Raw genomic sequence first — 15,499 nt, forward strand, 5'->3', positions numbered from 1 at the left:
CGCTTCTTTTACTTTTCCTCGGATCCCCGCTGCATGCAGATGGGGGAGAGCAGCGGGGATCCAGAGGAGAAGCCCCACGGCGGGAGGACAAGACACAGCCGATCGCGATCTACCAGTGTGCGCTTTGCGATCGACTGGTAGATCGCGATCGACCTAATGCGCACACCTGGTATATACAGTGATGGTAAGTCACCAAAGAGCCAGGCGGGGAGATGTGCATGGGAGAGAAAAGCTGTGTCTGAGTCAGTACAAGTTCGCTGACCCCCTTCAAGTGGCGCCCGGGCATGTGCCATGTGTGCCATACCCTGGATAGGCCAGTGGAGGGAAGGTGTAGATTCATTTGGCAGCTTTAAGTTAAAGTACAAAAACTCCGGAGGGTCAGAGTGAAATATTCTGCATGTCGATATCCGTTGAGTTGCCGGAGTCGGGAAATTGTTCTCAGCCTTTCCCGCTGCGCCGGACAGAAATATGTTCCCGGCCTGACATCCGCTGTCTACCAACGAGAATAAACCCGCAGCAGAATTTATCGCCCCGGCAAGACTTAAATAAGTTTCCCCTCCCCGGGCCCGGTGAATCGCCCCTCGCCTTAAATATTTCTCTCCCAAGGTTCCCCTGAGCGCCGGCGCTGTCATCCTTCGTGAAGCGGCCATCCTTGTCTTTGACAAGCTGCAAACTTACGACGCATCTAAGAGAGAGGTTGAGCGCGGCGTTCTTATTGCTCCCGTCAGTTCGAGGTTTTTTTCTCCTTCTCCGCCTTGGCATTATCGCTGAACTTTTCTGTACGGCGAGATTATTGGCCTCGGTGACAGGTGGCGATTGGAGTTGAAATAACGGCATGGCGGGGTCACCGGGAAGCTGAAATAATTAGTCTGATGATGCGACGTTCCGGAGGTATGATTTAAAGGGATCGTACGTCTTCGGGTGTCAGAAATGTTCAAGGATCCTGAAAGTAAGGGCTGTCAGCGGCACGGCGTGACGTCGGCCATTTTGGACAGCAGTCCTGCGTTCAATAATAACCAGAGCCGGTGGTGAAGGACAGAAAGACCCAACAACAGAGTTTGAACTTACACTGTAGTTTATTTTCAGGTTGAACTTGATGGACCTCGAATCTCAAATACTATGTAACTTCCAACCGCCATAGCCTTGGCACTGCTGACCGCCATTGACGCCATAGCCTTGGAACTTCTGAACGCCATTGACGGCGTAGCCTTGGCACTTCTGACCGCCATGAACACCATAACCTCCGCACTTCCGACCGCCATGGATGCCGTAGCCTTGGCACTTCCGACCACCATCGACGGCATAGCCTTGGCACTTCCGACCGCCATTGACGGCGTAGCCTTGGCACTTCCGACCGCCATTGACGCCGTAGCCTTGGAACTTCTGAACGCCATTGACGGCGTAGCCTTGGCACTTCTGACCGCCATGGACACCGTAGCCTCCGCACTTCCGACCGCCATGGACGCCGTAGCCTTGGCACTTCGGACCTCCATCGACGGCATAGCCTTGGCACTTCGGACCGCCATCGACGGCATAGCCTTGGCACTTCCGTCCGCCATCGACGGCATAGCCTTGGCACTTCGGACCGCCATCGACGGCATAGCCTTGGCACTTCCGTCCGCCATCGACGGCATAGCCTTGGCACTTCCGACTGCCATAGCCTTGAATGTTCTTTCCCGTAACGCGGCAGCTTCTGGAAAAGCTTTGACACGAGGTATCTGCGGCCCTTTAAACGACCCTTTATGACATCACCGACGGCCCTCCAATGGACACAGCCAATCAGCTAATGGGATAAAGCGTTCCCGACTCTGTCTGCGGCTCTCGTTATCTGTGTCATTAACTACCATTAGGATTAGCGCGGCCCCGCACGCCGGCCGTCCCGATAATAACGCTGCAGATCCGCAGAATAAAACACTCATTAATGTAAATTGGTCACCGCAGCAGAAAAACTCTCCGTGGGTTAAATGTCGCATCTTTTCTTATTAACTGCCGCTGAGATAAAGTGCAGCTCGCCGCGCCGAGGCGTTCCAGCGATATTTTAATGCCGCCGGGGTGACGAGGGCTGTGCGGAATTGAGGCGCCCATATGGCGAAGGCTTTGTTCGCCAATCTCGGAGTGATGTCTACGCGGTTTTTACGTTTCGTACTCGCCGGCTGTCATTTCCCACTCAGGATCTTGTGATGAGAGTGACATCAAAAATGGTTTTCAGGTAAATTAGAACATTAGAATTCTGAACGTGTCCCCGCGGAAAATACCTTCTCGTTAAAGCAGAGCCCATAGAACTAGTGACACACACACTTGCACGTTCCTAATTCTCTGCTGCAGTTAGCATTCCCAGGGTAAGGGGCATGTTATTGGGGTTGATGTAATACACCACTATGGCCACTAGATGGAGCCAAAGAGCATAGGAAGTTCCTATTCTCCTCAGCGCCATCTACTGGCCAGTGAAGTGTTTGCTATGCGAGCGGTTGATAAAGTCGTATTGCGGTCACAAAGGAGTAAAAAAAAAGCATAGATGCCAGCCGCATAGGAATGAATGGGATTTCTACAGAAAAAATGCATTTTGGGGCAGTAAGACAAGTTTAAATTCTTCAATGCACCTGTAGCCAAAAATTTGGGTAGGGAAGGGTGAGGGCCCATGTCTGGGTATAATCAATATCTCTCCCCGCTTGGGAGATTTCCCTTTATTTCCTGTTATGGTGACACCAGGAAGACACAAGCGGTGATTCAGGGCCCCTCTAGATCTTTGTTATGGACATTTTCATGACTTGAATACATGGAATTGCATTGCATTGCCATTCGTCTCAGCACACATGCATTGAAGATGTGAACCATCTGGGAGTTGTGGTGAACTCAGTGGTGTATTTACAAATCCTGCTGCCCTGGGCAAGACAGCAATGCCGCCCCCGTACTGACATTACGGCGGCCGACCGTCACCATCAGCAACGCCTCCCCATCAGCACAAGCCTCCATAACACACACACACCCCGGGCAGTCAAAGCGCCGCTGACCGCTGCCTGGACACCGCCGCAAGCCGCGTCGTTCACACAAGCCGCCGTCCTCGTCCCCGCCGCTACGATGGCCTCCGGTTCTCTTCCCTTGATAAATAAAATTTATCAAGGGGAGAGAACCACAGCAATTGCCGCTCTCAGGGAATCTGCCGCTCCAGGCAAAACGCCTTGTTTGCCTCGCCACAGATACGCCCCTGGGTGCACTGCGTTGCAAAAATTGGTGTTAAAGCATGATAGCGGGGACACCAACGCACCTCAGCGGTCTGAATCGGCCCTAAAATCTGCCCAAAGTTTCAACGTTTTACATTCTGCATGATTACAAATGGAGTTATATTGCAGCTTGCCGGTATTTAGATATGGCGGCTGCTTTAGTTTTTCTTTTTTCAGGCTTTTGCCCTTTATTTTCACCCGGTGATCCTGCCAGCGATACTTCCTGTCCCAGGGAGCTCTCCGGATTTGCACTGCAACCAACTCCCCCAATCCCCATCTGCATTACATTGAGCGGAGGATCTTCTGTAGTCCGCAGACATACCTGAAAACAATGTAACTGATGTAACGAACTGGAAACAATGTAACTAAGAGTACCGGCCAATCAGAGAGCACAGGAAGGTGTCAGCCGGCTGCATTTTTGGCAGGTTCAACGATTTTTTTTGAGCAGGTATAACAAGACGCTTTGCATTGGTGTATTTGACAGACCAGCTGGGAGGAAATCGGAGGCGTTCATTGTCGGGGTGTACATATCCTTTAAGGAGGTTGTAGCCCTTCTCTTCTATAATGTAAAGATGTTTGTGCCCCCATTGGAGGGATTTCCTGTCCTGGTGGCACTGGGTCCACGCTGTATTCTAGATCTCTACCTTCATCCAGTGCCCCCCAAAATTCCGATGCCCCCCCCCCCTCTCATTTCCTGTGCCATCATTAGGATCTGATGTAACCTGTGCGGTGGAGCGGCGTGCGCCCTGCCCCCCGTTCACAGTCTTCTCTATCAGATCCGTGTCTCCATTAAGAGCTGCGTTGGTGCTCCGCCAGCTCATCAGCTCCTAATGGAATAATGGAGGAGGGCGTCCATGTCTGACACGGGGGGGGGGGGGGGGATCTCAGACCTGTTTATGCAGCAAGAACAATACTAATATTGACGGTAATGAGTTTGATGGACTCGACTCGCTGGAAGGTAAAGCACCAAATTAACAAAGTGAGAGTGGTTTGTAATGGAGTTAGTACCGATCTCAGGGAAGGCGCCCGAGATAGCTCATGACTCGGCTGTCAGCGATTCAGCAGCTGCTTCTCCTCCGCAAGGGAACCCCCGGCGCTCCCGCATACCGTAGCCCTGTACACTGATATAGATTCAGGATAAAATAAACCCCTCTGCACCCATAAAGCATGTGATCGCTGACCCTGCACTGCTTCTGCATGAGCCGCGCTGTGGCCGTGATGCAACGTGTACCCATTAAAATCACTAAATGTCGCCTTTCCCTGGCAGGCTGGCGGCTCTCCAGTAACTGACGCCCCTAAAAACTATGCATCCCTCTTTTTTGAATCTGCAGCTTTCATTAAAATGATGCCTGGTTCCTGCGGGGGCGGGGTGCTGTACAGAGCTTCCTGAAAACGTCATGATGTTCTATCAAAGATTGTGACTGGGTTGGAATGTGTGACCGGTCAGGCGGTCACGTAATCCCGCCCACTTTTTTTTCGGCGGTGGAATATGTGACCAGCCTCAGTACTCCTCTCCGGAGCCCTCAGTCCTGATGCAAGCAGTCGGCTGGATCGTGGGAGGAGCTATGCAAATATAAAAATGTCTTGATGGACGGGTGTCGCTCTGGAAAAGTGGGCGTTCCCAGGCAGGATGTATTTGCATAGTTAACGCCCACATGTGATGATGAGCCTCCACGATTGACAGAAATGAAATCCAATGAATGGAAGGGGTGGGCCAGGGACAGTCAGGCTGGAGATGAAAGGGCTAGATGATGCTGTATGTCCTCCAGCCAGGAAAGGAGGCGGAGCTCTATCTGACTTGCTGCAGATTCTAATGCACATTGTGAGAAGCTCCCAGTGTGCAGTGACATCAGAAGAGAGGAGCCGGTACAACTGTGCAAGACTGAAGGGGAGGACGGAGGTCAGATAGAAGACTGAAGGGAAGGACGGAGGTCAGATAGAAGACTGAAGGGGAGGACGGAGGTCAGATAGAAGACTGAAGGGAAGGACGGAGGTCAGATAGGAGACTGGAGGGGAGGACGGAGGTCAGATAGGAGACTGGAGGGGAGGACGGAGGTCAGATAGGAGACTGAAGGGAAGGACGGAGGTCAGATAGAAGACTGAAGGGAAGGACGGAGGTCAGATAGAAGACTGAAGGGGAGGACGGAGATCAGATAGAAGACTGAAGGGAAGGACGGAGGTCAGATAGAAGACTGAAGGGAAGGACGGAGGTCAGATAGAAAGACTGAAGGGGAGGACGGAGGTCAGATAGAAAGACTGAAGGGGAGGACGGAGGTCAGATAGAAGACTGAAGGGAAGGAGGGAGGTCATTATTGGGTAGAGCCGGGTCCCCGTTCGGTGCCCCCATCCCCCGATATCCAGCAGATAATTGAGGTTTTGCACCTCTGAAGGATTTAGTACAAGTGATCAGACAGTTCTGTGATCTGCGCCTCACCCGCGGCTCCGCAGCGCGCCGATCAATACAGTTATCACAGCCTGTCAGGATTCCGGTGACAATGACACGGCGTGAGTGACTGTCAGGTGCTCGGCGTACCCGGCACGTCCGCCCATCAGACTTTGTGTGCATGGCGGGTGACACGGCGAGGATTTAATCCGAGGACTGATACCGCGGAGCCGCTCAGCTCTCCCTAATCCTCGCACCGTCGTCTCACATTACAGAGAAGAATCTCTTCCTTCCCTGGCGCCATCTGCAAGGGATTCCGGCACCATGTCTCCTGGATTGATAGTCCGTGTCACTCGCTGACTTCCTGCTGGTACACGAGCGACGCTCCCTCTCTGTGTTGTCTGCAGATCTTGTTGTCTTGTGGACCCTGAAAATGATTCTCCTCCTCCTTGACGTGTATGGGAACCCGAGAATTATATCCTCTGTGTCTGATGTCATCACTCTCTCTATACAGATTTGTAAAGTAAATGTTTTTTTTAATCTGTTACAAAGTATCTTACTTGGGGATCCTGCCAGTGACGCAACTTCCTGCTGGAGTGTGACAACCCTAAACCACTGCCTTGCAATTAGCAGCAGCGTTGTCACTGCTTCAGTTGGCCGTTGGGTTGCCTATCTGATCTAAACCCCTAACACTAAGCTGACCCCTGAACTAATCCCGAACCCTGAACTAACACCTCCAGCAGAGTACTTGCCTTACCCTGTGCCAGTGCATGACGGCTGCTTGTTCGGAGTTGTGCCAGCTAGGGAATTACTAGTACCAGCCAAGCCAATACCTGTAACCTACATACAGTACAACATGCAGACAGGGTCTCCCAGAATGCATCAGTCCCATAGCGCGTGCACCCTGTGTATTGCTGCTCGGATGTCCTGACGCCACATCATATCCGTTTAATGAATGTCATGAACATTGGCGCTGTGCCATCTCTAATCACGTGTTTTTCTCTCTTCTGTAGGTGAGCCGATCTTTATCCGCAAGCCGGATGACCAGATTGGAATATCGGGTGGCGTCGCGTCTTTCGTGTGCCAGGCCTCGGGGGACCCGAAGCCGCGCATCACCTGGATGAAGAAAGGGAAGAAAGTCAGCTCGCAGCGCTTCGAGGTAATTGACTTCCCGACCCGTCTGTCCTGTCGGTGTGCTGATCCGTGGGCAGCGATGGGCTTTGTTACAATGGGCCGCCAGCCCTTAAAGGAGAACTATGAGGGGGGTGCTTTTCACTCCCCTCATAGTTCTAGCCGACCTGTGACAATGAGACTGTCACAGGTCGGCTCAGTAGATCGGGAGGTGAGCGAACACATACCGGCGTTCGCTCACCTCTCGATCCTGTCCCGGCTCTCTGCCGTGACAGGGGGAGGGGCTGGATTCCCCTCTCCCCGCTCCGATCTGCCAGCGCTGACTGGCGGAACGGACGGGGGAGGGGGCGGGTACAGCTGGCTCTGCCTCTAGATAGGCAGAGCCAGCTGTCACTCACGCAGCTGGGCGGATCCAGACATCGATGTCGGGATCCACTCCGGCTGCGGCGTCTCAGTATACTGCGAGCTGTAGCTCCCTATATACTGAGCTTAGGGTGACGGGAGGACGCTAGTTTGTGTCCTCCCGTTACCCTAAGGAGAACTATGGGGAAAAGCCCTGACCCCATAGTTCTCCTTTTAAACCGGCTCCTCGCCCCTCCCCTGCCCCATCGGCCATCATCCTCCAGAGCGGGCGAGGACAGGTCACATCCTCTCTCTCTCTGTACCCCTGAGAAGTAAATTGGATTTTTTTCATGGAGAACCGCGCAGAGCTTTTAAGAGCTTCACGAAGATGAAAGCGGCCGACCTCAATAATTGTATCAGTCGGTATTACAGGCGGAAATCGAGACATTACATCCCTCTGTATATAGATCTGATTGTCACCCCCCTCCCCCGCCCTTATCTCCCTTCTCAGAGTCTGGCTGAGCTCCTGTCTCCGCATTTCCTGATAACACAATTCAGCGCCATCCCTTCAACAGGAAGACTTAAAGGGAAGCTCCACTTTGCCGGTCACATTTGAGAAAAGCTCCTCTATAGGATTGTCATGTGTTCCCATTCACACAGCAAGATTAAAAAAAACTATAAATAATATTTCTGAGACGTCTCTGTGTAGTTGGAGCCGTCACAAGCTTCTCTCCAAGTGACAGGGAACTCTGCGTGTCCCCATAGAGAGACCGGGGACAGGCCGAGCTTCCTCTTATTCACATGCAATGCTTCTAGATCTTTAACCCTTTGTTGGAACAGACACATCGAGTTCACCACTGATGATGAAATCCGTCTGCTTAGCATAGACAGGGTTAAAGGAGAACTATGGTGTTAAGTCTTTTCCCCATAGTTCTCCTTAGGGTAACGGGAGGACACAAACTAGCATCCTCCCGTCACCCTAGGCTCAGTATATAGGGAGCTACAGCTCGCGGTATACTGAGACGCCGCAGCTGAAGCGGATCCCGACAATTGTGCCGGGATCCGCTCAGCTGCGTGAGTGACAGCTGACTCTGCCTATCTAGAGGCAGAGCCAGCTGTACCCTCCCCCTTCCCCGTCCATTCCGCCAGTCAGCGCTGGAGGATCGGAGCGGGGAGGGGGGAATCCAGCCCCTCCCCTGTGGCGGCAGAGAGCCGTGACAGGATCGAGAGGTGAGCGAACGCCGGTATGTGTTCGCTCACTTCCCGATCTACTGAGCCGACCTGTGACAGTCTCATTGTCACAGGTCGGCTAGAACTATGAGGTGAGTGAAAAGCCTTATAGTTCTCCTTTTAATTATGCTAACTATACCTTGCCCAGGGGAAGGACAGGTGCTGCGTGTGATTTAGTACGCAGCCCTCGTCCTTCTCTGGTACTACGCAGCCGTACGCCGCCCTACGCTCACCAGTCCTGCACGCCTGCGTGGGTGCGGGTGTCCGTACTCGTACGCTGACAGGATGGATCCCCGTACGGACCTGCACTTGAGGTGAGCGTAGGGCGGCGTATGTCCGCATACTCCCATAGAGAAGAACGGGGGCTGCGTACTTATCACACGCAGCGCCTGTCCTTCCCGGGAGCTGCCCGATACGGCCGTGCACGCAGCACGGAGCTGTACGTGCCGTCCGATTCCTGTGTGAATGAGGCCTAAATGGTCCAAAATATAGAAAGTCCACAACAAGGACTGTGGCACCCCTGTGAGACTGTGGCAAGCCAGTCAATAGCAGATCTGATACAATGTACCTTTTCACATGCTCAAATATACATGTGGATGGCTACACTGTATCAGACTGGTCACTGCTGCTCTCTCTCCTTGTGCAGAGGGACTGGTCATGTCTCCTCCCCCTCCTGTAGTTTTTAGTAGTAGGCGTGACCTTCTGGGCCCCTCCCATAGCTCTGTTTTCTGCACAGGCCATGGACAGCATGGTGATGATGTCACTGCTACTGTTACAAGGTAATATCTGGATTTACAAAGGTATATGGACCCTTAGTACATTTACTCTGCACAGCCCTTTGCTATGGTCATTCTCTTCCACATCTGGACTCCCAATTATTTTATTATAATGAATAAGAATCCATCAGGATTAGGTGTCGCCATCATTAGGATTCACACGCTTAATGGAAGCGGGAACCCTGGTGGGGACACCCCCCAAAATGTGATTCAGCCAACAAGCACACAGGGCTGTTAATGGTATAATATGGTCAATAATGTTACAATCAGCCCATCACCTACATCCGCCCTGGACTGTAGAGCCGGCCTCACATGAACCTTTTCTTCCCCCAGGTCATCGAGTTTGATGACGGCTCAGGGTCCGTGCTTCGAATACAACCTCTGCGGGCTCACAGGGACGAGGCCATCTACGAGTGCACGGCCACCAACAGCGCGGGCGAAATCAACAGCAACGCCAAACTGACCGTGCTGGAAGGTAGGAGACCTCTGTTCATCATACAAGGCGCAGCTCTTTGTTATAAATGAGGCAGGCCACCCCTGTCTGACCAGTGGCAGGAATACTACAAGTCCCAGCATGCTTTGTCAGCCTCTATATTAGCCCAGGGGCCATAGGTTGCCTGATCAGGTTTTGTCTGTGGATGGGTTTTGTGGGCCGATGTACAGCCCCTCATAAGGGAATGGCGATTGCAGTGGTGGAAATCCTTTGTTTGGCAACAATATTGTTTTCATTTGACACATCATTATTCACCTTCGAGCTCCCGCGCAGACAATCAGAAATCACATTTGTCATAAGCTATAGACTGAGCAGGTTCCCGCGCAGGGGGACGGTATCAATAAAGACATCTTCTTACAAATAGGAAGCAGGTTGAGGAGTCCTCGCAGGGGATCTTACCTACGGTGAACCACGTAGCGTATTTCGGTGCAGGAAGACATGTAGCAAGTGGAGTCTCTCCTGTAATTGCTCCGAAACAATCCAAAAGTTGTGTCCTATGGAGCTGGAGGTGTCCTTGGGGCCCCGCGGGCTCTACCGACTATGACAAATCACTTCCAATCCATCTAGTGGTATTAGATGGAAGAGCGATGTGACCTCTCAGCTTGTCGCCCACCATCGCTTAGCTGTGTCCCCCCCTCCCCTCCATGCATGATGATCTGCTATGCGGTTTCTTCACACCTAGAGACCAGAGCAATTTATACATTTCTTCAATTCCTAAAATAACTTTGCCATTACTTAAGATAACATTGTAAAAATATATACATACACATATACACTGATATGGTGAAAAGTGATGCGAGGAATCTGACACAGCACTGTTGCCCTTCTGTTGTCTTGTACCAGTCTTGCCAGCACCGGTAGCATGTCCCATCTCAGGGTTAGAGCACAAGCCGACTCATGGCCAGACACCCAGCAGCTTCACACCTCCCTGTGTGGCGATGGTCCTCCCGACATTTCCAAACACACCTCATGTGCCACAGACCCTCTCGGCCTCTCCAGCTCAGAGTCTCGTGCGTCACATGCACACAGTCTCCCACACTCTGCATGTACTCCTCTTCCCCTCTGTCCACTCTCTTGATAGGTCTGTTATCAGCCACCTGGCAGATTGTGCGTTTTTTTTAAGTACCTTACAACCCTCGCAAGACAAAAGTCTTGCGAGGGTTGTAAGGTGTGTGCCCAGCACAAGACTCATAGAAATCTCCAGGGACCCAGATCCCAGTTATACTCCCGAAAACCCGGAAAGAACTGGAAACCCGGCTCCTTCCCTGTAACACTATAAGGTCTATTCACAAAAGGGTGGAGAAGGCCGGAGAAGGGAACAATCTAGGACAACATCGCAGAACTGGAAAGTGAGCTGAATTGGAGAATTTTTCCAAATCAGCGATGTTGTCCTAGATATATATATTTTTTTATTGTGATGCAGCGTGCCTTTATCAGCCCAGTATATTCTCCTCCAACATAAAAGGGGCGGAGTCAGGTTGGTGCACGGACTGCGCTGAATGTTTGTTTTTGTCATTGCGACACTGAGCTGAACCTTTTGATGTGAATGTTTTTGCTCTTGGCTCCCATGCGACGCTCGTGTCCGAAGACTTGGTTTGGGCGTCACCTTTTGTGACTCGCAACTTTTCATTAGCGATCCCTGTAATTATCTTTCCGCTGACTCCCCGCATTGTATAAACATCATCGCATCGCTACACCTCCATTTTGGGGATTTCTGAAATAACCGGCCTGGGTATAGTCTGTAAAACAAATAAATAAAAAACAAGTTACAATGTTTCTCTTGTGAAATTCTGTGTTTTACAAGTTTATAACATGAAGCGCGCTGTAACATCTGTCATCATCGGCAGGAAACCATTATTTGTCCATTAATCATTTATAGTGGATCTGAAGCCCGAACTTGTTTTAGTTTAGGTAGAGTAGGCAGTGGCGTCACAAGGGCGGTGCGGCCCGAACCCGGGTGACACCATTGGAGGGTTGACACCAAAATGAGTGACAGTCATTTTGGTGTCACCCCCCAATGAAAAGTCAGGCACTTGGTCATGGACTGAGAGCTCCACAGTATCAGGAGAGAGGAGGGGACCCGTTGGCATACCTCATCCCGCCGGGTGAACGTCCCCTCCTCTCTCTGCCGGCGTCCATCACCAAGATGGCCACCGGCAGGCGTCATTAGGATGATCACGAATGCGCGATGACGTCATCGCGCGGTGGCACCCGGTCTCCTCTCCGGGTGACACCCGGCTTCGGGACGCCCCTGTGAGTCGGGATGCCTAGCAAAATAAAAGATGTGTAGTATATAAGTAAAAGGTTTTCCCGCTCATGCGTCACCTGCAAAGTAAAATCCAGGCCTCTAGCTGTGGTGAAACTACAAATCCTATAATGCATCTGCCTCTGGGAGTCGTGCCTGTCAGTCGTGCAATGCCTAATGGGATTTGTAGTTGAACCACAGCTGGGGGGGGGGGGCACAGTTTGCCTACCCCTGCCTTGAACTTATCTAGGACAGCAATGTTCTGTTGCTGTATGTGGGACTCCTCAGCACTTTCCTAAAGGTTAAAGGAGTACTATGGGGTCAGGGCTTTTCCCCATAGTTCTCCTTAGGGTAACGGGAGGACACAAACTAGCGTCCTCCCGTCACCCTAGGCTCAGTATATAGGGAGCCACAGCTCGCGGTATACTGAGACGCCACAGCCGGGACGGATCCCGACATTACTGTCGAGATCCACCCAGCTGCGTGACTGACAGCTGGCTCTGCCTATCTAGAGGCAAAGCCAGCTGTACCCACCCCCTCCCCCTGTCCGTTCCTCCAGTCAGCGCTGGAGGATCAGAGCGGGGAATCCCTGGAGGGAGCCGTGAGTGACAGTCACCACTCTCTGCAGGGAGATGATAGAGAAGTGAGCGAGCGACGGTTTGTGTTCCCTCACTTCCCGATCTATTGAGCCGACGTGTGACAGTTTCATTGTCACAGGTCGGCTCGAACTATGAGGTGAGTGATTGCCCAAATGCTCCGATGCCTAGCCCGATACTTCCTGTATCAGGAAGGCGGGCAGCGCGTCATTACACGGTGCCCGGCTTCCATGATTGGCCAGCAAGCCGGCTCCATGCTTTCTCGTCACATAGTGGTGAGAAGCATGGGGGCGGCTTTCTTGTTAATCGGGAAGCCAGGTGGCGAGTCCTTACACGCCGCCTGGCTTCCTGAATGGGACTTCCGGTACTCGGTATTTGGTATCGGCGAGTACCGGAAAAAAAATATATCGGTAGTCGGTACCAAAATACCGGTATCGGTGCATCCCTAGTGCTCAGTATTGACGGCGATTCTCGGTTACTAGCCTACTTTCCGAGAAGGAACCCCAGGGAGGGGTTAACCGATGTTCCTGATATGAAAGCCGGCGGGGGATGGCGGTGACCTCTCCTCTGTCACGTTACTTTGCTGCCAATTTCACTTCCATGCGAGTCTTGATGACCCTTTTATTCGGCATTAGTGTGCGGGAACAGAGGCAGCCGCTCGGCGTGAGCTCGGAGAGCCATCTATCAGTTTATGGAGCCATGAATTTGGAACGCCTCCCCTGCCTGGTCCTGCTCTCTCTCTCTCTCTCTCTCTCTGCCGGGAAGACAAGACTCGTGTTTGGAGTAATTGAAAATTTCTTCTGTTGATGGAGTTGTAGAGGGGTGACGGGAGGGGGGTGACGGGGGGGAGGCAGAGACACCTCTGTTCCCTTCTTCTTCTTCCTCCTCTCCTCCTGGGCAGCTGATAGGTTGAATTATGCATGAGTCAGATTGAGCGTTTTCTGTCTTTTTCAATTATGACCCGAAGCAGTATAGAAAGTGACTCTTAATGCCAGCCTGGTGGGTGAGGGGGAAGGGCGGTGAGCGGGTAAGGTCAGGTTGCAGCAGATAAAGTCACACGCATTCCCAAGGTGAGAGTCAGATACAAGTTTGGCGATGAGATGACAAGATGCCGGCGCGCGTGTTTTATATTAAGAGTGGAAAGCTTATTAGCTACGCACCTCACCGGGGAGACATAACCGCCGGTGCAGCTCTGAGTACAAATCTCCTTTCATCGTCTTGACGTTCCCCCCCAGTGTTCAACATATGGCAGGCACCTGAACGCCAGACCGGCCCGGCTACTCCCATCACAACCTGTTCCCCCGCTCATTCCTCGCCGACAACCTTCCAGCGGTAACCTTCACGTTCCAACACGCACTTTTTATGGGGGGTTTTTTTTTTTTAGGATAACGCCGTGACATCGGTTGCTTATGGAAGAAGGATGATTATACCTCCATGGGAAGGGGTTCTCTACTGTAAGAGTGGGTTAAAGTCTCTGGAAACCCAAATGAGAAAACGAATGGCATCAGAGCCAGATATGCTCTCTCTGCTGCTCCAAGGCCAGGTTCCCCAATGCGTGCCTCTAGCCGCCAAGCACCACCTCCCTCCACAGAGAATGGCAGACCTGCCAAAACAAGCGGCGGCCTCCCCGCTGTACATTTAGCGCTGCTTGCCCAAAGCCGGGCTAAATGTAGAAAATGACCCGCCCAGTGCCCGGAACTGCATGTCCTGGGCATTGGGAGATAGAATTCTACTCCCTGCTGCCCCGTTGGCTTTGTGGGAAATATGGCCCTGGATGGCACACTGGGTACAGTGCATGAATGTTCCGCCATTTGGTTTTCCCAGAAACCTTTGTTCGGTAATAAAATACCTGCTGATCCTGCCGGTTCATTTTCTTCCTGGTTAGGGTCCCCAATGCCCCTCTCCCTCTGAGTTGTTACCCATGTGCCTGCGCTCCTAACCCAGTCCAATGCACGGCGTGCCTGTGCTAAAACTGCCGCCATTTAAAAAAGCCGGAGGATAGCTGCCACAAATACTCAAAAATAACACAATGTCACGGTATAGATATATACGAAAATGAAGAGAAGGCTACTCCATATTAATGGCCATGAGGAAGCGGGGGGCTACTCAATATTAATGGCCATGTGGAAGCGGGGGGCTACTCAATATTAATGGCCATGTGGAAGCGGGGGGCTACTCCATATTAATGGCCTTAAGGAAGGGGTGGCTACCCCACATTAATGTCCATGAGGAAGGGGGGCTACTCTATATTAATGTCCATGAGGAACGGTGGCTACTCTATATTAATGGCCATGAGGAAGGGGGGCTACTCCATATTAATGGCCATGAGGCAGGGTGGCTACTCTATATTAATGGCCATGAGGAAGGGGGGGGCTACTCCATATTAATGGCCATGAGGAAGGGGGGCTTACTTCATATTAATGGCCATGAGGAAGGGGGGGGGGCTACTCCATATTATTGGCCACGAGGAAGGGGTGGCTACTCCCTATTACGGCCATGAGGAAGGGTGGCTACTCCATATTAATGGGCATTAGGAAGGGGGGCTTCTCCATATTAATGGCCATGAGGAAGGGGGGGCTACTCCATATTAATGGCCATAAGGAAAGAGCGCTACTTCAAATTAATATCCATGATGAAGGGTGGCTACTCCCTATTAACGGCCTTGAGGAAGGGGTGACTTACTCCATATTAATGCCCATGGTTTTGGATTGCTGGAGGACATTAGTATACGACCTCCTGTGACCCTGAAGAGAACAATGACCAGAAAAGATAAGTCCGTAGTTCTCTTGTAAACGACGCCATGAAAGCAGATTGCCGCACAATATAAATGCGTTGTCTGATTGCGATACGTAACAATCCAATACACCATATTCCCCTTTTGTATGTTTATGTTGCAGAATCCGCTTTGCACATTAATTCTAATAATTGCAAATCAGGAGTAGGACCCGCGGATGTCCCCGCGTTGCTCGATACTTATCTGCAGAAGCACAATATGTTAAATGACCCGCTGCGTCTTTTTGTAGTTTCATTTTAGTAAATCCGTCGTTTGCCTGCGAGGGAGAGTAAAAAAAAAAAAAAAAAG

At 51.6% G+C, this 15,499-nt stretch overlaps 1 protein-coding gene across 1 annotated transcript in view; it reads left to right on the forward strand.

The window, feature by feature from the left end:
* The window catches only part of PTPRF (protein tyrosine phosphatase, receptor type F), a 276,943-nt gene that overhangs the window by 111,222 nt on the left and 150,222 nt on the right, over positions 1–15,499 (forward strand). Inside the window, exons 3-4 of the mRNA XM_018558965.1 lie at positions 6,618–6,763; positions 9,417–9,558. Coding sequence (XP_018414467.1) covers positions 6,618–6,763; positions 9,417–9,558 — 288 coding nt within the window. The remainder of the gene's footprint in view (positions 1–6,617; positions 6,764–9,416; positions 9,559–15,499) is intronic.

The sequence above is a fragment of the Nanorana parkeri genome, unplaced genomic scaffold (genome assembly GCF_000935625.1).
Source record: "Nanorana parkeri isolate BGI_ZX_2015 unplaced genomic scaffold, ASM93562v1 scaffold371, whole genome shotgun sequence".
Taxonomy (NCBI): domain Eukaryota; kingdom Metazoa; phylum Chordata; class Amphibia; order Anura; family Dicroglossidae; genus Nanorana; species Nanorana parkeri.